Source organism: Colius striatus, chromosome 8 (assembly GCF_028858725.1).
Source record: "Colius striatus isolate bColStr4 chromosome 8, bColStr4.1.hap1, whole genome shotgun sequence".
NCBI classification, from domain to species: domain Eukaryota; kingdom Metazoa; phylum Chordata; class Aves; order Coliiformes; family Coliidae; genus Colius; species Colius striatus.
The window spans coordinates 38,785,055-38,807,516 of record NC_084766.1 but is presented as its reverse complement, the minus strand read 5'-3'; the positions used below and the strand labels follow the sequence as shown (position 1 = coordinate 38,807,516).

General features: G+C 52.4%; 1 protein-coding gene across 2 annotated transcripts in view; it reads right to left on the bottom strand.

Annotated features, from left to right (window-relative positions):
- The window catches only part of PWWP2B (PWWP domain containing 2B), a 56,067-nt gene extending 39,674 nt beyond the window's left edge, over positions 1 to 16,393 (bottom strand). For both annotated transcript variants that reach the window (XM_062001718.1, XM_062001717.1), the window contains exons 1-2: positions 16,230 to 16,393; positions 8,806 to 10,477 (exon numbers count right to left, since the gene is read on the bottom strand). In XM_062001718.1, coding sequence (XP_061857702.1) covers positions 8,824 to 10,477; positions 16,230 to 16,384 — 1,809 coding nt within the window. In that variant the 5' untranslated portion in view covers positions 16,385 to 16,393 and the 3' untranslated portion in view covers positions 8,806 to 8,823. The remainder of the gene's footprint in view (positions 1 to 8,805; positions 10,478 to 16,229) is intronic.
- Positions 16,394 to 22,462: the final 6,069 nt, after the last annotated feature.

Sequence of the window (22,462 nt, the reverse complement as noted above, 5' to 3'; positions counted from 1 at the left end):
TTGTGACTCACAAACAAAGAGCACAATAAACCAAGATCACCAGCACCAAGCACAGGAAGATGACTGTACTTCCAGTGCTGCTGAAAACACAGCAGCTCCTCTTCTGTGGGTACAGAACCAAAGGCGACACTGATTTGCCCAGACTCAGCATCCAGAATGATCTTCAGCATTGCCCACACAATCGAGACTCAAAGAGCTGACTCAATACACTGTGAACATCTGCCCTAAAACCTGTATTCCAGAGAAGGACTGCAATCAGGTTTCATAAACTCCTGCAGAACTGAGCAGAATCATCCTGCTCCTAAGAAACTGGGATGTGTCTCAACAAGGCTCAACTGGCTAGCTGACAGAGAGTAAATTTATACTTCATCTTGCAGAAGAATCTATTCCTTTGTCTTCTGATGAACAGTGAGATTTTCAAGAGCACAGAATAAACTCACTTGCAGGTTCATTATCTTACACCAGCCTTAGTGAGGTCCATGGACTGGCAGAATAACCTTTAAACGTTCCTTGCAAAAAGCTGACCCTTTAGAGACAGATTATGGATTCAGAGTATTTGGTCTAAACAGGAAAGAATGCATTTCCTTGTTGAGGAGGCAACAGCAACCCCTCTGGCTCATTTCATTCCCTGTGATTTTCACATTTGGAGGAAGGAAGCATTACAACAGAAGCATGACGACAAAGAACCTCCCAGGGAAGGCTTCTGCCTGCACATGGGCAGATGCTGCCATCGTAGGGGCAGGGACGAGGCTGAGCTACAGCTGCTCACCAAGATTACCTGGGGACAAAGATCAAGGATTCTCTCCTCTGAAAGCAGAAAGTTGTTGCTATGGGCAAAACAGCAATCTGCTTTAAACCAGCTGATGCTCTCTGTGTTCTGCCCTGCCATGACAGCTGTCCATCCCTGGCCTGGAGATGCCGAGCTCCAGAGCCCACCCCCAGCCAGAGCTCTGGTATCTGCTTTAAGCAACCTCCTGAGCAGATCTAGCAGATTTCAACATGTGTTCAAGAGAAGCAACACAGCAACGGTCACTCACATGCTCTCAATTTGTCACTGGAAAACTTCAGAGTGTTCTGTTGAAAAAATATGGATAGAGCAGCAGCTCTTTTATGCCACATTCGGGACAGTGCTGTAGCCTCGATACACGAGTGATGAGCACACGACAGGCCGACTGACTCAGGGCACTGGCACGACCCAGCAGCCTGTGTGCTAAGCACTGTGTCAGAAAGAAAGGCAAGAAAGCACTCATGAAGCCAAGTGATTACTCATAATGAAAAAATGAAGCCCAAGATCAAATAAAGTCATTCACAAATTCAGCTGTAACAGCTGCAGAGTGCAGAAAGGCCATTTATCTTCTGAGATTACTGCGTCCCAGGAGCCTGCTCACCCCGCTCTGTTCCTGCCTCACCCTTCAGGTGAGACAAGGGCAGGCCATCCCCAGCACCCCCTTGGCAGCACGGGGAGTGCTCCAGGCCCCGCTGTGTGTCTGAGCAGCACTGAGGAGGTTGCTGCACATACCAGGGTGCTGCCAGTATCCAGGGCCAATGGGGCTGTCACAAGCCAGCTTCAGGTGGATGCCAAGAAACACACACGTGTGCCCAAGCCAGAGTCAGGAGCCTATCTCCATCAGACGGCATCTCTGGAAAGCCCTGGAGTGCTGCAGCACTGAACTCCCCTCCCATCACAGCCCCGCACAGGCCCTGGGTACTCTGTGTGCCCTGGCAGGGTGAGCCAAGCTGCTTACTCTGAGCAATGTTGTTTCTAACCATAATGCAATTAACAGCAAGCTGTAATTGGGCACTGCCAAATTGGTCTTCCTCCAGACATCTCGGCTTGGCGGGAGGGCAGTGAGGCAGCTCAGGGGGAGCAAGGGGTTGTGTCTTCCGCCAGGTCTGAGGAGGGAGGATGGGGGACAAGGAAGTGAGAAGACCTCTGGCAGCAGCTCAGTGGCTCTGCAGGGCTTAATTTCTCCAGACAGCAGCTGCCCGGCAGCCTGAGTCACCAGCGGGAAGCGAGGGGAATGGCAAGAGACCACTGCTGGCAGCGGCCCAGGGAAGCCCTTCCCTGCCACGCTCTCCTCTGCAGGAGGGCTGGGCAGCTGGCACCCACACCCCTGACCGGCCCCCCACTCCCAGGCAGCTGGATCCAGATGACTTGAACAGGCTGGCAGTTATGCTCTCCAATATTAAACTCTGTCATCTGAGCATCTCTACAAAAAATCACATCTCGGGTCCAAGGGTTGTCTGCTTTTAGAAAGGATTGCCTTCTGCTTGAAGGAAGGACTCAAGTTGCCTTGAATCAAGACAGACCAAGTTGTCATTCATAAGGGAAGCTCATCAAGTAATTGTGCTACAATTTGCTTCAACTACAGGGAGCACACAGGAAACATGCTTTATAAAGGAAACAAGTCTGTCTGATCCTACAGTGGCGGGAATCTAATGCAGATTAAACAGGAACTGATACACCAGTTAAGAGTTCTCACTCCTTCAGAAATCAATCAACTTAATGAAAAAAAGCCTCCATCAAAAAAGTGCCCTGCTGCTCCCTTCCAGAGAGACAGGCAAACACAGTGACCAAGGGATGACAACCAGTGCATGGCAGCTGATGGCGTCCAGGTGGGAGAGGCACAAGGTGCTGGGAGCATCTGTGACCCTCCTGCAGGGTGAGATGAGTCATGTTCAGTCGCAGAGGTAGCACACATGGATGCTCCATGCTGCATCCCCAGGGACAGGGTCACAAAAGGCCTTCTGGTGCCCAGGGGCCTGGCCCAGGCAGGAGGCACAGCCCTTGGATGAAGGTCACCTCCCGCACACACGGCAGGACCCCACACTGCTCCTTTGTAAAAGCTTTCAAAGAAACAAGTGTCCAGGATCCTCATCCAGACAGCTCTCCTCTCCACACAGGCAGCTCGTCTCACACCCGGCAAGCAGCGCCATGGCGGGGGCTGCTCTCCGAGGCCTGGCCCCTGGGCACTCCACTGAGAAGCCCCAGCATAGACTGATCCAACAGATCTAACCCGCAGCAGCCAGTGAGGCTGCAGAGGGCCAGCCACCCTCTCTGCTCCCTGCGGGCACGCTCAGCTAGCACAACTGGCAGATGCCTAGAGCTCCAGATGGGGCCTGGAGATGCTCAGTGCAGAGGGCAGCTTGCTGTGCTTCCAAGGGAGCTGCTAAGCCCTCTGGCTGACACAAATCTCCTTGGGCAGCTGAAGTTACAGCTCACGTAAGCAGATCTCATTCTCAGGCATCTGCACATCTCGTGTGCAGTTAGAAATAGCACAATGTCCGGCCTGCTGGCATTTCCAAAAACCACGCCTGGGAGCAGAGCGGAGGGAGAGGGCAGCACATGGCACTGACAGGGAGCAGCAGGTCTAGGAGGCTGCATGTGCGGCCGCAGTGGCCACAGGTGAAACGTGGTAGATGCTTCTGGGATCAGGAAGATCAGTGAGGCACAACCAGATGTGCAGCTCCAGTCATCCAGTGCTGGGGCACACACAAATATGCGATGCAGTCCAATTTAGACTTGTTCTCCTACTTTGCATTAGTATGCACAGATGCTGACTCCGAGCTGTTTGGAGGAAGACTGAGAAACTGTAATTAAGTTGGATGCTTGGTTTTAGCTGACTGAACTGTCTAGAAAACCAGGCCAAGAAAAATCTCAAGCACACATCTACTGAGCTGAAACATTTCACAAAACACCTGCCTGGACATGAAAAACTGAGTTATCACAGCCATCACCTCAACTTGATATAACCTTTTTGTGCCACTGGTAGAGCAGAAGCAGCGGTAAAAGGAAAAAGAAGAGTGATTTACGTTGCTTCATGAACTGCTGGCAAGCAGTACTGGCTACATGCACATACAAAGCCCTGAACATCTTTGAAGGTGAAGTCATAACCCAATGTTCCAAATTTTATGGTGGAGCTTACTATATATAGCAAGTATGCAATAAGCTTTGATTTTGCTGTACATGGCAGCAACGTGGTTTTTGTGACGAATGGCCAAATGTACTGATACCCAGAGTCTATCAAGCTAACAGCACTGAAATGAAAACCTTCGGCCTTCTCAAGTTTAATGGTTCCACCGCCACAACTTGGGGGCAGAGGGGATAAAGAAAGTGCAGAAGAAGGAAGGATTTTCGAGCCTGAAAAAGCAAATGAATATATGTAAGAAAATCTACAAGCAGTTTTTACAAAAGGTTTTACTGCATGAAAGGGCTGTGGGCAGGAAAGGGAGATCTGTCACAAGGAGCCACGCAGGAGGATGACAGAGACCCATCCTCGTGGCACTGCAGGATTTGCTGTCTGCTGAGGGCCTCACACCAGCACGGACCAACACCCTCACCATGCAGCGGGGCTGGAGCAACACATGCTCCTTGAAGGGGCCCCGATTCCACCATGTGATGCGTTCCCTGAGGCAGGGACAGGGCAGCCTTAGGAAACACAGGTCTCCTCTCCTCCTGGCCCGAGCTGGAGCTACAGTCACATCCACCACTTGTTCCCAGCATCGCCTGTGTGACACCATCCGTGGAGGGTCTGTCCCTGCCCTGTGCCAGCGCTCAGCACGCTGCATCACACGTCCTTCCATCGCATCTGTCTGGGGGCTGAACCCAGCAAACCTCTGTCATAAAAGCAAAACTAAGCTGGGGTGCTCACCACTGTGGGACGTTTGACTTGAACTCGAAGCTTATGCACCTCTGTGTTTAAATATGATGTTAGTATGAGAGTGAACAGAAAGCAAAATGCAAACAAACATGAGGCTTTCACACTCCCGAGCAGCAAAGCGAAGGTGGGAGCGCTGAACCCTGCAGGACCAGCTCTGGGAGCAGGTCCCACACCCGGGCCGCCGGCTCCTGCCGAGACAACACGTGCTTGGCACGCCACTGGCAACGCTCCAGCTGCCCGGAGACTTTCTGACCATCCGAAACAGCTCTGGAGATGAGTGCTGCAGCCAAAACAGGCCGCCGACGGCCAGCGTGGCAGCCTGCCCGCGCACGGGAAGGGCCGCGCTGCTGCCGGGCGAGCGGGAAGCCGGCCCTGCTGCTGGCAGGGTCTGCAGGGACGGCTGCCCCTCACGCTGCCAGGCAGCCCACGCTGCCCTGGGACACCTGGGCAAACAGCTCAGAGATGTCCATCCCCAGCACAGTACCGTAACTCTCTCAACAGCAGGCTCAGCTTCTTCTGGCCTCCTCCCAGCACGTGTGGCAGCACCGAGCTGTGATCCTTGCCCTCCGCCGCCTCTGTGGCACCAGGGCCCCTCTGCAGCTGAGGGCAGGAGGGAGGGATGCCAGCAGCTGCTGCTCTCCCAAGGAGCAGCAAACAACATGCAGCCACAGCCAGCGTGGCCTCAGGTACCCCACGCCCGGAGCAGGAAGCAGTGCTGCCAAGCACAGGCCTTGCCAAGAGTAGCTGGGCTACGGCCTCGCTCTGAAAAACCCACAGACGGGCTTTCCTTAAGAGAAAGGCAGACCACCTTCACCCTGGGCTAGGGATAACCAGCCCTAGGGCTCACAGCAGCCATGGTGAGGGGTCAGGCTGCAGCTCAGGTCCTCCCCCGCGGGACACGGGGCAGGGGCTCAGCACACAGCAGGTCAGGCTCTGCAGGGACCTAACGCTGCCCGTTATCCTGGCACTACCACAGCCATGGGTCTGGTCACAGTCACCTTCTGCTAACAACAGAGCCCTCTGGCCATAAAAGCCTGAGCAGCAGAGCTAAGGCAGTACCTGGTGCTTCAAAACCAGGTAAGAATGATCCAGCAAGCACCCGGCTGTAGCACAGACTCCTCTGCAGCACGGGCGGCGTGCCCAGCAGCTCTGTGAAGCACAAAGAGAAGCTACGAAGCAGCACCTGATGCTGAGCAGGAACTTTTCTCCTGGCACTACTCTAAATCAAGAGTGTCTCACAAATTTGAGTTCTGTGGGTTGCCAGCCTGCCTGTAGTTTCTCCAGAAACCTTGATTTACCAGCCAGTCCATGACAAGCCTTAATAAAATGCTTCCTTTGCAAAGAAAGGTATAAGGACAAACCAGTACAAACGTGAAGTGATCACATCAGCTTTTCCAACCCAAACTGCGTTCAGAAAAAAGATCCAACTGCTTCCAGTTTAATATGCATCCACAAATCACCTGAATTGTTTGTACAGTTTCTCCAGTAACTGCTCTCCAGGCTCTGCAGAACAGTATCATGTGCCAGAAGACTGAAAGCTTCGCATAGAAAGTGTCAGTACTCACAGCCTTCTGCCGTGCTCAGGACGGGCACCAGCAGCGTTGGCAAAGCACTGCTGCCAAAGGCACCCCTGCACTCTTGTTCTGTGCTAACGATAACAGCTCTCTACAGCTGCTACTGAAGTCACAGTACAACGGGTTCTACAGCAGCAACCTCAACATTACCAGTCAGATGTCTGCTCTTAGAAACCACTTTAACGGGTATAAGGCTGTACTGCCTTGAAAGGGCCTCAGAGATTTAATTGTAGCTCAAGTGTCATTGTGGTCCCTGGACTTGGGAACTGCAAACATTAGTGGAAATTTAAGTTACATCCTTCAGGAAAGAACATTCTGATTGAAACAGCTCAGTTTTACCTCAGGGAAATTCAAGGAAAGCGATACAATTCAGTCCTCCTGGGTGGAGAGAATTAGGTACAGAGCAAGTCTTTGAACCAACGAGTTGTTTGATTACGTGATGTACCACAACACTTGACATGCTAATTGGGAATATGAGTAAACGTGACATGAGGAACACAGGAAGTTATTCTGTTCTGCTGTTCTAGTTTTGAGTAACTGCCAGGCATTACCATTAGCACCACGTCCACAGTGGTCCCACTGGTAAGAACAAGCAGCACTTTCCTGAGGCCAACACATGACTGGGAAACATTCTCCCATCCTCACTTCCAGGTCTGGACTTTGAGCTCCTCCTGGGCATACTCTGCATGCACTGACTGGCATGGCCAGTCTGACTGATCTGACGCATCAGGTGCGCCTTTACCCCGCCCCTTCTCCTCCCCAGAAGCCATCAGATGTGGCACACCAGCCCACCCAGTGCTCACACCAGCCAGGACAGCAGTGAGCAACAGTGCTGACATCATTCTGTTGGAGCTGTCCCAAACGGCATATCCACACGCAGCCACAACCCCTCAGAAAGATGAAGCTTTGCTACTTCAGCAGAGCACTGTCTGCACAGCACTGGTAAGGATGGTGTATTCAGCCAGCCCCACTCAGGATGAGATGAGCATTGACCACACAGTCCCACTACCTCACTATAGTTTACGTAGAGGACAGACAGCTTACAGCAGCAATAGCACTGGCTTGTGTACACACAGCTCTTGTAGCACAAAAAAGCAGAGAAATGTAAGGGACAACATAGTGAACCACGTTGTCTAAAGCAGGACCCTGACAAGGCTCTTCCTAATCCCTGAGTGGTTGGGGCTGGAAGGGCCCTGCAGAGCTGCTCCAGCCCCAGCCCCTGCTACAGCAGGTTCCCCTCGCTCAGGGGGCACAGGAACGTGTCCAGGCGGGTTTAGAAACCTCCTGAGCAGGAGCCTCCACACCCTCCCTGGGCAGCCTGGGCCAGGGCTCCCTCACCTCAGCACCGAAGGAGTTTCTCCTCCTGTGCCAGTTCCTGTGTTCCAGCCTGTGCCTGTTACCCCTTGTCCTGCCACTGGCCACCATGGAACAAAGACTGGCCCCATCCTCTTGACTAATGATTAGTTAAGGTTTTCAGACAAAAAGTTAATACCTCCCCTTGTTTAACAGTATCACAGATGAAGTCTTGTCTAGTCAGTGATGACTGGAAGGTCATGAAACAATTCTAGATCTTACTCGAGGAGCTGGATTCTTCCCCTGGACTCTCCTGACAGCAGTGTAGCAGGCAGCATCAACTGGAATTACAGACAGCAGTCCTATTCCCACTAACACCCCAGACTGTATTTTTGGGTACTAAACTTTCATCCTAGGTAAAGTTTCGACTGTCTGATGAGAAAGGGAGTCCCATCCCCCTCCATGCTTACAACCAGTAAAAGCAAAATGTAGAGGCATTGCAGAGAATCAGCTCCCATGTGTATGTTCCCACCTTATGTCCTCATACAAAGAGGCTGCAGGTAAAGCCTGAAAGAACCGAGTTTGATGATCCAGGACATTCCCCAGCAACACACTGACATTTCAGGTACAAGCTGAAGTTCAGGTGCTGTGAGAAATACTGAAATCCTGTTTTCTAGTTAAGGAGAGGTTTAGGTACATTGTTTTTAAAGAGATGTAAAGAGAGTGCCTTCCTAAAAAATCCACACAAGAGGGGTCAGAAAAGCTGCTGGGGAGCAAAGGGGCTCCAAGGGCCCGTAACTGCTGGGCAACAGTGCCTACATACCATAAACATAAGCTCAGTTCCAAGAGTTTTAGTTCTTTGAACCAAAGTTTCAAAGAAGCTTAAAGTCTGGCAGCTGTTAGCCCTCCAGCCACACAGGATTAGTTTTGACACAAAAGTCAAAAGAACTTGCCCCATCCTGGCCAGTAACAGCACTTACACGTAACTACACTTTTACCAGCTCCTGAGCAAGCGATGCTTGCTCCCTCCTAACGTGCACTGCTCTGTACCCTGCTCTGGGAGCAACGGCTCCAACTCCCATGGCTTCCCCAAAGGTTTGGACCTAAAAGTTCGTGTCACCTCTGAAATTACCAGCCACAACTAATCAGCAGGCATTGAAGTTTAACGATTGTCAGCCTGAGTTTTTATGGAAAAACAAAAGCAAACAAAGAGCAGAACAAAGATTAAAAACCACAGGGAGGCTTTTCGTGGGAAGCTCAGTCCAGCAGGCACTCACCTGATACTGGAGGCAAAGTTATGTCTCAAACTGCGATAAGAGATCTCTTATTTCTGGAGTCAGATGCTCTACTGCCTTTGCAGCTTCTGTGATAGCTTTCCGATACATCCCCTTCTTCTTGCGATTAAACCTCAGTTTGAAAAATTCAGAGAAAGGAGAGAGTTTTGAAACAGATAAGAATGAGGTTGTTGGAGAACCAAACCATGACACTTTAGCTTCGCGCCACGAAGGTTCCCCGTTTTCCTTCTGGCTAAGGTTTATGTCAAGAACACGTGCTGGCCACCACGGAAAACCATGGATTTTGCCCCAGACAATATCCCCGACTGAAACAGTCCTGCCGTCTTCCGTGACGCACTTGGACACGCTTTGGGTGTGCAGTCTGACTGTCAGCGGCGGCACGACCTTACGCTCATCTTTTGAAGATGAAGAGACGGATGCGTCATCACCAGGCAAAAAGTCACACATTTCTGGTGATGTTACCTCCGAACTAGAAGACTTGGATTCGTCTAGACTGTCATTACTACACACCGATAAACTAGAAGAATCTGCTTTTCTCTTGCGGTAATTCATAAGGAAAGCCAAGTTATCGTGTCCGTCTTTGCCTTGGGGAAACCTTTTAAAGTCATCGTCTTCACCCGAACTCCCTGAAGACACCTCAGCTAAACTTCTGTCTGTGGGTTCATCGTTGTAAAACGCACCAGGATTGGACTCCTTGCTGTTCTGAAGGACATTTATTTCGTCGATAAGCTCTGCCTTATAAATTGAAACACTCTGACCGTCATTGATGCGATGGGGCTTCAGCCGTATCTTTGGGGGCGGGACATCCGCAGCGGGATGCACCGGCCGCGTCAGCTTCAGCTTTGGAATGGAAGCAAGCTGGCTGCCTGCTGATTTGTCCGTTAAGCATTTGGTTTCTCGACACCGATCAGAGTCTCCGGCCTCCTCTTGGTCCTCCTCTCCGTTCTGCAATATTCGCTCTGCACAAAATGGTTTGACTGAGCCATGAACCCGAGAAGGGATTTTTACCACTTCTCCTTTCCCCTGTGGAGTGCTGTAGGATATCTTTATGACTGGCGTTCGATGTATTAGCTCCCCAGAAAACTTGTCATCCTCTCTCTTCTCTCGCTTGTTCCTTTTCTCTGTGTAGTCGGAGTCACTGTGCTTTTTCTGCTCTTTGTCCTGAACGCTCAGCTTCCTCCTGGTTTTCGCATTCTGCCTCGCTGTGCTCGTGTCCTCAGGGTTCAGCGTGTTTTTACACTTCTCACAGAGCACCTGCCTGGGCCGCAGCCTGATGGTGCTCATGATGAGCCTTCCCGGGTCTCTGTTCCGCGACAAACGCCTCCTCGTCCTCTTTATAGTCCGTGGCGGCGGCTGCGGGACCCACTGGTTGTAGGTGTGCCGCAGCCACAGCGGGCGCGGGAAGGGAGCTCCCTCGAAGTAGGGGGGGTAGGGAGGCAGGCTGCCCGGGGCCGGGGCGGGCAGCAGCGGGGGGACCTGCTCGTCGCCGGTTGCTTTGGCAGGCTTTTCGCCGGCGGGCTGTGGCTCCGCGTCGCCCTGTGGCTCCACGTCGTCCTGCACAGCAGCTCCGCTGTCAGCAGCTCCGTTCGTGCAGCTGGCAGCAGGAGGCTCCTCATGCTTGGAGAAGGAGGGTGTGAGGCAAAACAATCCAGACCTATAACGGGGCGAGAAGGAGGGAGAGAGTCAGCACGTTTGAAAGGCCCTTCTCTGGGAACGCTGTGAGTAGCAAACACGGCAGTTTCCTTTAAAAAGGCCCAGAACCAAATAAAACATGTCCACACACATACACAACATACTGAGCGTGCAACATTTTCCCTTGACTTTTAAGACAAGGCAGCCGATTCCGTCACTGAAAAAACAGCATCTCAAAATTGATGAAAGGTGACAAGGTACGGAGACCAACATCTCAATGTCCATGAACCATCTGGAGAAAGTTTTGCTATAAGAAGTTTTGAGTTTCGTCGTGCAAAGTTTATTTTATCAGCAGGCTGGTAAAGCCACGAGGGCTGCAACACAGATTACACAGGTCTGCTGGGAACTCTTAAACTTCCTTTCCTCATACTGCACTGAAGCGGATTTTTCATCTCCTCTTTCAAAATCTGAACATGCTGACTTGGATAGGTAACTTGCACTTCCAAGGCACAGGTTCACGAGTGCACAGTTCTGCTCCTTTACCTCCAGCCTCTCCATGTATGACTTGTTTTAACGAAGGAATACACTGCTACTTCAGAATTGCAAGATTAAGCACGATGACATACTATTGTTCAATGCTGACTCTCATTACAGGCTACCAAAGTCTGGATACAATACCTTGCACAAATACTGGCAACAGCAAATCCTCTGAAACACTGGAACTCACAACTGTGATTCATGTCTCTGAGTCTCTGCACCAGAATTTATGCCCTTGGCCTGACATTAGAAATATTATGCTAATACAGCAGTTGGACAAATATTTGCCCTGAAACACTGGCTCAGAATGGGCAGTGTTTGCTGTCTTGGATTTCCAGAGATACTTCTGCAGAGAGAACATCACCAGTGAAGTGTTTCAGCTTTTTTAGTAACAATGAAGTATAGGTGAGCCACGAAGAAGTCAGTAAGAGGTGGAGAACAGTTCCAGACCAAATGCTAGACGTACCTTAGGATGCTACATTCCCCATTCCCCTCGTCACTAGCCATCATCCTCCTTCCAAGCAACCAGCCAGGGAGGAATTTCTTGGTGGCATTAGAGGGAGAAGGATTTTGGCAACTGTTAGACAGAAGGGCACGGAAGAGGAGCAGAAGGCACCCGCTCAGTCCCACATCCCCTCATAGAGAGAAGCACAAATTCCCTGCTGCAGGTTTCTGATGGAGAGGAGTCTTTCCCCTCCCTGCAGGCACCCAGGGCCCACAGCACCTTCCCCAGCTCTGCTGTGGGAAGGACCCTACAAACACCTCTTGCCCATCCCAGGCACAGGCATAGGCGAGGTCTCTCCTTCCCAGGTGCACCAGCAGAAAGCAGAGTCTAGCAACCACCCCCTAGACAGCAGGGCTTGTTAAGGAGATGGCAGGAGAATGGGGAATAGGGATCCCATTTAATGTCTCTGGTTCACTGGCTTCACTCTCCTTTCCTCAGACAACTACAGACTGTATCTCTCTCACTTGATTTCCATGAAGACTCCCATCAAATTTAAAAATAACGCCTGCATAAGCTAAACAACGAGGAATGAGTCTGATCCTGGTACCAAGTCACTGCCCTTCTCTGAAATGAAATGACCCACTGAGTTACCTGGACTCTGAAAAGCCCTTTCCCATTACTCAAAGAGCAAAAGTGCAAGAACTCGCTGTTCAGATGACAGCTTAGTTTAACTGGGAAGCTCCAAGTCAAGTCAGGAGGATTAAGCTGTTAAAACCACGGAATTTGGAACAAAACGTTTTTGTTCCAAGAGATGGGGTTTTTATGAACAGAGACAACTAAGAATGTAGGTGTCTTTCAAATGACAACCAAGAAAGCAAGTACACTTTGTACAGCCAAACAAGGATGTCAGCATCATTCCTGAAACAATTGAGAGTGATATCATTTCCGAAGCTGTGGCTATAAATTTTGGTTATTTCATGCAATGAGATTGTGTAATTTGGCCACACCAGAAAACTGCAAGCCTTCTGTTCCTTGTGTGGCCACAAGCCCAGCACCCTCCGTCCCTGCAGGCAAGCCTGGATCCTGTCTGCACTCCACAGCCTGGCTCCGAGAAGGCAGGTCCTTCCAATCCGCTTCCCTCCCAGGATTCGGCATGGCACGCAGCTTCTCGCTTGGCAGAAGCAAAGCACTCAAAGGTTAACTTCATGGGACGATTTATGCTAATCAAATTAACGTATCAGCACGCCATAATGTAGCCAGGTTTGAAAGAGTCCACCTTGCCAGAGGAACACACTCTGCAGGCCCTGGCAGACACCAGCCTCCCATCCCCACGTGCCAGCAGCATCCCTTCAGCACAAGGGAACAACCACCATCACCCCTCCACACTACCAACTCCTGATGGGGATGCCCTCAAAGACTGAGCTCCTTCAGCTGCAGGAAGACCCAACTAAAAGCCCTTAAGTCCTACCTGTGGAGAGTCAGCCGCTGTGCCCTCAGCCCCCGGTGCTCCCCCCGCCCTGCTGCCCTTGCCTGGCCTGAAGCTGCCCTCCAGGCACAGCTCCCAGTAAGAGGATTTAGCTCCAGTATCTTTCTACCCACCGCAGAAGAAGAAATGTTTCATCTGACACACTTTGCTTTTCAAGAGAAGCTCTTTTACCACAAGGAGAAATACCCATTTCACCAGGTCTCCCTACATCCCCCAGACTTTTTTGCACAAACCTGGATGTAGTTCACGTGTTTCTGCCATCTATTTACTGTCATTATTGATCCTGCACCATCTAAACCTATCAACCAAGATTAAGGTGCCCGAGTTTGTGGGTCAGGGGCATGAGTGCATGTGCGGGTGTCACAAGCAGAAGTACTGCAGCACGTGATCTCACCCTGTTTGTAATGTTCCTTTCTGGGGCGGTCATAGCCAGACAGACAGTTACCTGCATCCAGCCTCCCCTTGGAAATGGAAGAGGCTCACACATCATTGAAAGTAATTAATTACAGGTTCAGTTGCAAAAAGTGCTGAGTTGTTATCAAAACCACTGCAAGTGCCGCCAAGATGCATTTAAATCCCTTCACGAGCATGGACACTGTGTAGCTGACTGCCTAGAAAAGCGCCTGTCCTGGAAGGCAGCCGCAGCACATGCTGGCGCTCGCAGCCGGCACCTGCGGGGCTGCGCTTCCAAAGGCAAGCACCGCTGCTTCCAGGAGATGGAAGCATCTCAATAAAAGCCAAGCATGCATTTTTAACCACATCCCTCTGTTCCTAAAGGCACAGGGGAAAGCTGCCTCGAGGCAGGCAGGCAAGCCAGAGCACGGGGCAAAGGCTGGGAGCAGCAGGCAGGCTGGGGGTAGAGCGATGGCAGCCCCCCCACATGGGACACAGCCCAGCCAGGCACTGCTGCACCAGCGGGGCTGCGCGGAGGAGGAGGGAAAACATCTCTGCCACGCCTCTGGTTTGGACCTCTTCTGGGGCCTTCGAAGTTCAGTCAAATTCCTACTGCCTTTGGGACACATCCTGACCTTTACCTTCCAACCTGTCCCAAACCAACTCCTGTATTTTGCTGTTAGTGTGATGAGCAATAGCTCTTCTCTGCATATCCCAAAATTCAGGGCCCTGCAGTGCAGACAGTGCTCCGAGATCACTCCCCACACCCACCTGATGTCAGGAAGGTCCATTGAAGCCAGGCACTTGCCTCATATGGAACACTTCCTCCCTGTGGACCACCCAGAGAGAGAGGCCATGGCTCTCCAGCCACATGTTGGCCACCATGTCACAGGCCTATGACAATCCCCACAGGACAGGCAGCACCTGGGACCACCACAGACGGGGATGTGGCCCCAGCAGTTGCTCTTCTGTCAAATCCTGAAAACTCTGAAGGTGGGGAAAGCTCCTGGCCCTGGCCTGGACCCCAGTCCCACAGGGAGATTCTCCTCCTGGGAGCTGAGGTTTCTACCCAGGGCTCCTGGCCAGGCGGGATGTGCTCCTGCTCCACCACAGCCCTGCAGAGATGATCAGAACAGTGCCAGGAGGCACCCAGGAGCCAGGCTGCTCGTCCTGCCACTTCTCCACACAAGGCAGCAGCGCTGTACCGATGGGCTACGAAAGTGTCCCACTCAAAGATTCCAGCTTCTTTGAAGGTGATGAGAAGGAACAGCAACTCCATCCGTGTGCAACCTCGGGGGCAGGTGGGCCCATCCAAAAGCTCACTTTTCTCCACAGACAAGTCTGATTACTAGAAACATTACTGTGGCAGGAGCAAGAAGACAGGCGCAGTTATGCTGCTCACAAATTAAGACACATCAGCAAATCCCTTTCTTCTGCCCTCCCTGTTCATGTCAGAGAGAAGGATGCTGCTCCAGCACCTCGCTGCGGGCCCAGGCAGCCCCTGGCCGAGCCGCAGCTCTCCTGGTCAATGGGACAGGAGCGGAATGAGCATCGACTCCCAGAGACAACTCCACAGCTCGGGAGGCTGCGAGACCCCCAGCAGCCACCAGCATCACCACAACAGGCTCCAGAAGAGCCTGAACCCCCCCACTCACATGGTTGTGTCTTGGATCCACAGGGCATAGGGGGAGGCAAAAGGAGAAGAATATCGTGGAGCGAAGGGACAAAAGCAGGTTGTAAAGTGCACATTGTCAATAAGTAAGAAGAAAAGTGGAATGTGAACAGAAAGAAACAGCTGGGTTTGAGGAACTGAGAAGATCCCACTCGCTGTTCTGGCTGGAAGGCCACACCAGCACGGCTGACGGACTCGTAACAGAGGCAGATGCCTGGATACTTCTGAAAATCTGGCTCCAATTTCGCAGGACAGCCATGTGAAACTAAATCATCTACGAAAATTAAGCTCAGAAGCCTTGCTTCATACTTCTCAGAACAATCACAGAGGTATAGCCGGCTGTACTCCCACCCAGCACAAACCTGGGAGCACATTTCCAGAGCAGGCAGGAACCAAACCCACTTCTTAACTGGAAGCCGGCACAGCTTCGGGGTGCCAGTCCTCGGGGCTGCTGCCCCGACCACCGACACAGTTAAACGTGCTTTAAAAGCCGGTGCTGCTTCAAAACACAGCGCTGCCCGCGTACGTGCGCCCATCCCGCAGGCGAGCAGCCGCTCACGCACCTCATGCGGGGACGCGTCCCTCCCGAAGTCACGGGGGTCGCGTCCTCTTCCGAGCCCCGCAGGCCGCTGCCACGTCTGAGGACAGGGTACAGCGAGACACCGAGTCCCCCGAAATCGCCGCCGAGGCCAAGCGACAGGCCGGGCCGGCTCTGCCGGAGGGCAGGCGGGGGGACAAGGACAGCGCCGGCCGCGCCGCGGCCTCTCGCAGGCGCTGCCCAGCACGGGGCCGGCGGGATGCCGCGCCGGGGGGCGCGGGGGGCGCGGACACGCTCAGCCCCGGCGCCGGCCCGGCCCCAGCGCGCGTCCTCGAGGAGCCAGGGCGGCCGCGGCGGAGCCTCGCTGGTCACCAGGGAAAGGGCCCGGCGCCCACGCGGGGCTGCGGGAGCCGAGGCCACCCCGGCGGGCGGCGGGAGGGCACCGGTGCCGCCACTCCCGGGCTCGGCCCGTCGCCCGCAGGGAGCCCCGAGCCGCTTTGTTCCCGCCGGGCCGAGCCTCCCCTGGCGAACAAAGGGCGAGCGACGGGGGCAGCGCGGGGCCTCCGACCCCGGCCGGGCCGCGGCGCCCCGGGCCGGCCCCGCTCCTGCCGCGCCACCTCCCCTGCCCGGCCCGGCCCGGCCGGCGCCGCTCGCCCCCTCCGAGCGCCCGGTTCTCTCCTGTTCGCCCCCCCAGCACACGTACTTCTTGGTGCAGTCGAGCAGGACGCCGGTGAACCGGCGCTCCCCACAGCTCAGCGTCACCACCAGCGTGTCGTTCACCATCTGCTCCACCAGCACCGGCAGCCACGCGCCCACCCGCGGCGACGGCGCCCGCGCCTCTGCCGCCGCCTCGGCCATGCTGCCGCCGCCGCCGCCGCTGCCGCCGCGCCCCTCCCCCGGCGGCGGCCGCTGGGGCCGGGCCGGGCCGCGCCGCGCCGCGCGATGACCTCACGGTGCGGGCGCCCCGCGGCCGCCGCTGCCGTGGGCGCGTGACGCCAGGGCCCGGGCCCGCCCCCGCGGCTGCGGGCGGCCCAGCGCCCCCTGCGCCGCGCTCGCGGCGGGACCGGGGCGGGGGCGGGGCGGGACCGGGGCGGGCTCGCGGCGGGGGCGGGGCCGGCTCGCGGCGGGGGCGGGGCGGGGCCTGGGCGGGGCGGGGCCGGCTCGCGGCGGGGGCGGGGCCGGCTCGCGGCGGGGGCGGGGCGGGGCCTGGGCGGGGCGGGGCCGGCTCGCGGCGGGGGCGGGGCGGGGCCGGCTCGCGGCGGGGGCGGGACCGGGGCGGGCTCGCGGCGGGGGGCGGGGCCCGCGCACGTGCGGCGGGCGGGGCGGGGCGGGGCGGGCTCGCGGCGGGGGCGGGGTCTGGGCGGGGCCCGCGCACGTGCGGGGGGCGGGGCGGGGCGGGGCGGGGCGGGGCGGGGCGGGCGGTCGGGCACGGCCCCGCCCGCCCCCTGGCGGCAGCGATGTGCGCTGGCAGCTGCCCGGCGGGGCGGGACCGGGCGGGTCCGTTACGCTCGCCCCGCGCCCCGAGCGCCTGTGCCCGCGGCTGAGCAGCCGCCCGGAGCCCCCGTGTGACGCCGCGATGCAGCCGGGCGTGAGCTCCGTGTTCGGTGTTTTCTCCCTGTTCGTAGACGTTGCCCGTGCTGTGTGAGGCTGCAGGCAGGTTCAGACGCTGTCTCCGTTCCTGTATACAAAATGCAGGCGTGTTTCTCTACCTTGTTTTGTGGCTTCAAACTCCTTGATAATTAGGGTGACCCAGCCCTGTCCAACGTAAGCCTTCATGCTGTTAACTGTGCCAAACGTAAGGGCTTGTGCTGGGTTTTTTATTTCCTAGGTGTTTGGCTGAAGGACACTGGTCTTTGCTGCCTTGATTTGACATCTGTGCCAAAAAAGAAACAACTCCACTAGTTTGGCTCAACACCCTCTCTGCCTCAGTTAACCATTTACTAAATGGGGATAACATGGTCCTTCCTGAGCACAGAGACTCCTGCCAAACCTCCCAGTGACGTCTCGGCAGCATCACAGAAACTGTTTCCTTTGAAACCAAAACGCCTGGTTTCCCACGTGGGCTTTGGAGAGTGTGTTACATGAAAGCAGCCTTTTCAAATAACAGATATGTTTTACTGATCTTTTACAGAAGGATCCCATTTTTAATCTAAATTGCTGAATGGACTCAAGCACTATGGTTTCATATGGAATACATAAAATGTCTCTGCTGTTGGCTAAGGCTAAATTCTCATGGCACAGAAAGGACCAGGACCCAAACATGAAGCTTCCTGTAGGTTTCAGGTAGAGACTTGCCAAAAAGGGCTATTAAATGCTTACTCACATGAGTAGCACCATGCATTATTTTCTCTGTTAATCTAAACAGCAAAATAAAGCCTCAAACCCCAACTGAATTGGTATTTGGTATTGTGTAAGATGGAAGCTTTTAGTCATTGCAATTGTGGTATCTAGAGGATGGGATGAGCTGTAGTTCAGAGGCAGCCTTGACCTTCTGCAGAACCTTGAATACTAAGAGCAACATGCAAGCACAGAGGAAAGTCCTGATGTCATCCAGGACAGAGAAATCTGCTCCTTTTCAATAGGAAGAGGATTTTTCAAAGCATCATCTAAAACTCAGTGACACACTTTTAGAGAAAGTCCACCTCCAAAAGTGTGAAGAAATCATTAAGGCAGTTCCTGCTATCACAGGCACTCCCTAAATTATCCACTGTAACTCGGGCCAGATGCAGCCCACTCGGGAAGGTATGGAATGAGTCAGTGCAAGATTACCAGCGTGGAAACAGCAGGCAGACTGTGTACACATGCCTGTTCTGGACATCCAAAGGAAACTTTCTCAAGTGAATAAACCACTGTAAATAGTATCCCTTCAGAAAAAAGTGCACCAGACCCAGAGGCATGGCTCGGGGCGTTCCACTTTTATGGCAGCCTCCCCAATGACCCCTGTGAGACCAGGAGCACAGAGGGGTGTAACTCTGTGTGCCAGAGCCCACGCGGTGGGCACGGAGGTGGGAGGCCCTGGGATAGCTGGGATGGCAGTGCCAGCCAACCCTGCCAGCACAGCACATCCTCTGCTCCGCAGGGCTGGCTGGGCTTGTGCCACCTTCTTATGAAACATTTCCTCTCTGTGTCTCCCCCATGCCCCTGCGCCGGCTTCTCCTAAATGCCAGGCTGAGGGTGTCATCGGGACCCACGCCTACCCTGAGGAACGGGTTCCATTCTGGGAGCGGGCAGCTCGTGTTGTGCTGTGCGTGACGTTGTGAAACGTGAGGGATGTGGGTAATTTTAGAACAGTGTCACAATTTCCTGGCACAGGGACAGAGGCTTTGCCCTGGGCATGACTTGTTTACCCCGTGATGTACAGCAGGGAGGTTGTGCTTTCTGCACATTAGATCCCTTTGGTTCTGAGGCCAAAAGATGCTTTGAATAAAATCTGAATTTCTTTTTTCCAAGTACATGTACTGTGGAACGGTGCAAACTGCAAAACTGAGGCTACAAGTGAGTTCACAGCCACAGCCACGTGTGCACTCCCAGCCCTTCTGCTCAGGGCCTGCCAGGGCTGCCCAGGGCCTGGGAGCCCACTCATTCGTGACAGGTCCAAAGGCTGCCAGCAGGCACAAGCTCTAACTGCTGCCTGAGAAGGAGCTGCAGCAGAACAACCTTTTGATGCACCGCTGCTCCTCTTTGGAGTAAAGGAACAGATCTGGAGTCATTTCATACTCCTTCTGCATTTTGGAAAGGTTTTGTTTGTTACTACATAGCTGTTTACTGGAAAAAGGCTTTGCCAAATTGATTCTCCCCAGTACAACCTGCACACGTTAACGGCAGCGAGCTCATGCTTGGTGAGAATGCCCAGCACACGCAGGCTGTGCTGCGGCGCGGGGCGCAGCGCTGGTCCTCACCCCTCCTGCAGGAAAGGCGTGTCTAAGAGTTTTCTATTTCAATCTGAGAAAATCAATTGCAGGTATTTGTTTGTGTATGTTGTTTGTGTATGTGTGTGTTGTGTACATGTACACAGACACAGCATAAACAAACCCACAATGTTTAACTTTTAACAGCTTCAATTTTAAAACATTTGGTACCTGACGCTTCTGTGAGGTGAGGGGAATGTGGAATTCACAACTGTGCACCAGCACACAGCACCATGTTTGCTGTGCTTCCAGAACAAGACAATCCTACTGTCTCAACGTCCTCTTCTGCTTTCTTCATTTCCTCTTGGGATGTTCTGTTAGTTTTTCTCCCCTCGCTCTCATCACTTGCCTGTGCTGTCTGACATGCTGCTCCAGTTTCTTCTCTCTGAGGGACCTAAGTAAACACAGTAAAATGATTTCAGTTGCTTTATATTCATTGACCCCTGTTTCCAGTTTCAAGTATTTTAACATATTTCTGACAAAAAGACAAATACAGAGGGAACAAAATGAGCAAATGCTGTGGCTTTGCCTTTGTGCACTTTGTGGTGAATGCACCACGTGGTGTCTTGCACTGCTGTAGCTTAGGCTGGCTCCTACACTCGTTAGTTAGGCAGTTCTGTAAACCTTGCCTTGCTCAGTCTCTCAGCTTGATGGTCAGGGTTTGAGGAGAGGAACGAGGAAGGGAAGAGGTGTATGGTCAGGGGAGTGGAACGAGCACCTGCAGTTCAGGGATGGGAACATGGACAGCGAACTGAGCACGAGCACGGGTGAGTGCATCGGGACCACTGCAGAAGGCAAAGTAACCACCTGAGAAGTGGCCAGGGCAACTGGGCTGGACACAATGCAAGGGACTGAGCCATCTACAGCACATGCAAATGACTTTTCCACTGTCTCACCTGTAAAGTTAAAGTCATGTTGGGTAGCAGAAATTAAGAAAGAGTACAACAGAGCCACCCTTTCCAATGCACATGGAACATTTGTGCAGGTATGAAAACCAACACAAGAACAGGACTGAAATACTGAAGACTGCTGAATAAACATATGTACTGTACTTCATGTTTTGTGCTCATCAGACCTCTCTGGCCATAATATCTGTAAGTACCTCTTTTCCCTGTTACAAGATAGTATAATATAGCATATGTTTCCTTAAAGCTCATTGAAAGTCTCCTTGATTTACAGACATCTGTTTATTAGTTCCATCCTGAGCCTGTTCCAGCCAGAACCTGCCTGTACAGTTACTCAGGTTACATCCTCATATAAAGAGATGCTAATTTTCAGAAGTGCAAAATGCAGCACACCAACGTGTCTGGTTATCAGAAAACCAAAACGAACATTGCAAGCTTTCCCTGTATGCACTAAAACCAAACAGAACCTCCCTGAAACTGAATTTGAACACTTTCTAAAAATAGCATCAAACATTTCACAGGCTCCTAAGAATTTTGGACTTTTTCCCCCCAATTCTCATAAAGAAGAAGCATTTTCCAGCCCAGCTGACAGACCAGAACAACCAAGACAAACGCCAGGACAAGCCTGTCAAGGTGAGGGATCAGCTGGCAATTTTTTGGTTCATTTTGCAAAAAGGATCAGACATACACAATTTCTAGTCAGCCCTCTGGCTCACATGGTATTAATATGATATAAGGATGCTGTAAAATAGTTGGATAATTATGAAATTATTACTAAAGTAACTTATTAAAATAAGAATTGCTTTAAGAACGTGCTTCTTGTCTTGGTATTGTGTTGGACATGAAGGAGCAAATGTACATGCTGCAAGCCTCAAAGTGCTAGTGAATCCCCTGTAAAATGTTTCATTTTTTTTAAAGTAAGCCTGGAGTTAATTTGTTTTTTAAATTCTCTTCTAGTCACAGTGTTTGTTCATTAGGGTTTGTTCATTTTTGTTACTTGGCAGAAAACACTTTTCAGGCCTGATGTACACACTCAGAAAGACCCAGGAGTGAGGTTCCCTCCTTTCCTCTTCAGCCTTCACAAATCCCTGGAGGAATCAAAACATCCAGCCAACTTCAAATTTGGTCTATCAGAAGCATCATCTTATACCAGAAGCATTCAATACTGTAAATAAATCGTACTCCAGCATCCACAGTTCTGTCTTAATGCCTCCAAGTCGCCTGACTATTGGAGCCACTGCAGATCTGGAATAACAGTTTGAAGGATCTGGCAACTCCCACACTGCACATGGGGCTGCAGCACATCATGCAGGAGCCACAGGGTCTGCAAAGCCTTTGCCAGTGTGCTGCCACCTAAAGTCCCAGATTTCTCCTTCTAAATCTTAAATGTAAGTATGTGAGCTACAAAGAAAATAAACCACAGGCTATCATGAATAGATTGCTTTTTCCAGTGTCTTACCTTGCCATTTTCTGTTACATTCCATGTCTGTATTTGTAGGTGAACCCCTAAACTTCACTCTCTTCTCTTCTCTTCTCTTCTCTTCTCTTCTCTTCTCTTCTCTTCTCTTCTCTTCTCTTCTCTTCTCTTCTCTTCTCTTCTCTTCTCTTCTCTTCTCTTCTCTCTTCTCTTCTCTTCTCTTCTCTTCTCTTCTCTTCTCTTCTCTTCTCTTCTCTTCTCTTCTCTTCTCTCCTCTCCTCTCCTCTCCTCTCCTCTCCTCTCCTCTCCTCTCCTCTCCTCTCCTCTCCTCTCCTCTCCTCTCCTCTCCTCTCCTCTCCTCTCCTCTCCTCTCCTCTCTTCTCTCTTTTTCTTCCTTCCTTCCTTCTTCAGATAGAACTAACGTTATGCCTCATTTCTTGGGTCTACTCTGTGACAAGTGGATTGATTTCTGAACAGCAATCCAAGTGTATGCATTTAGTGGGGAAATATGCAGAGATATAAACAGGTTCTTTCAACAGAACCTGTTCAATACACAGATCTTTTATACCTTAGATATATCACATTTTTATGTTACATGCAGAGTTTGCCCTCTAGCTGTAGCCTTCTGTCAGCAAACATAAAGTTAGATTTAAGTTTGCATGGAACATAGTACCTGAATTAACTGAAAAGGATTTATTTTCTGCTC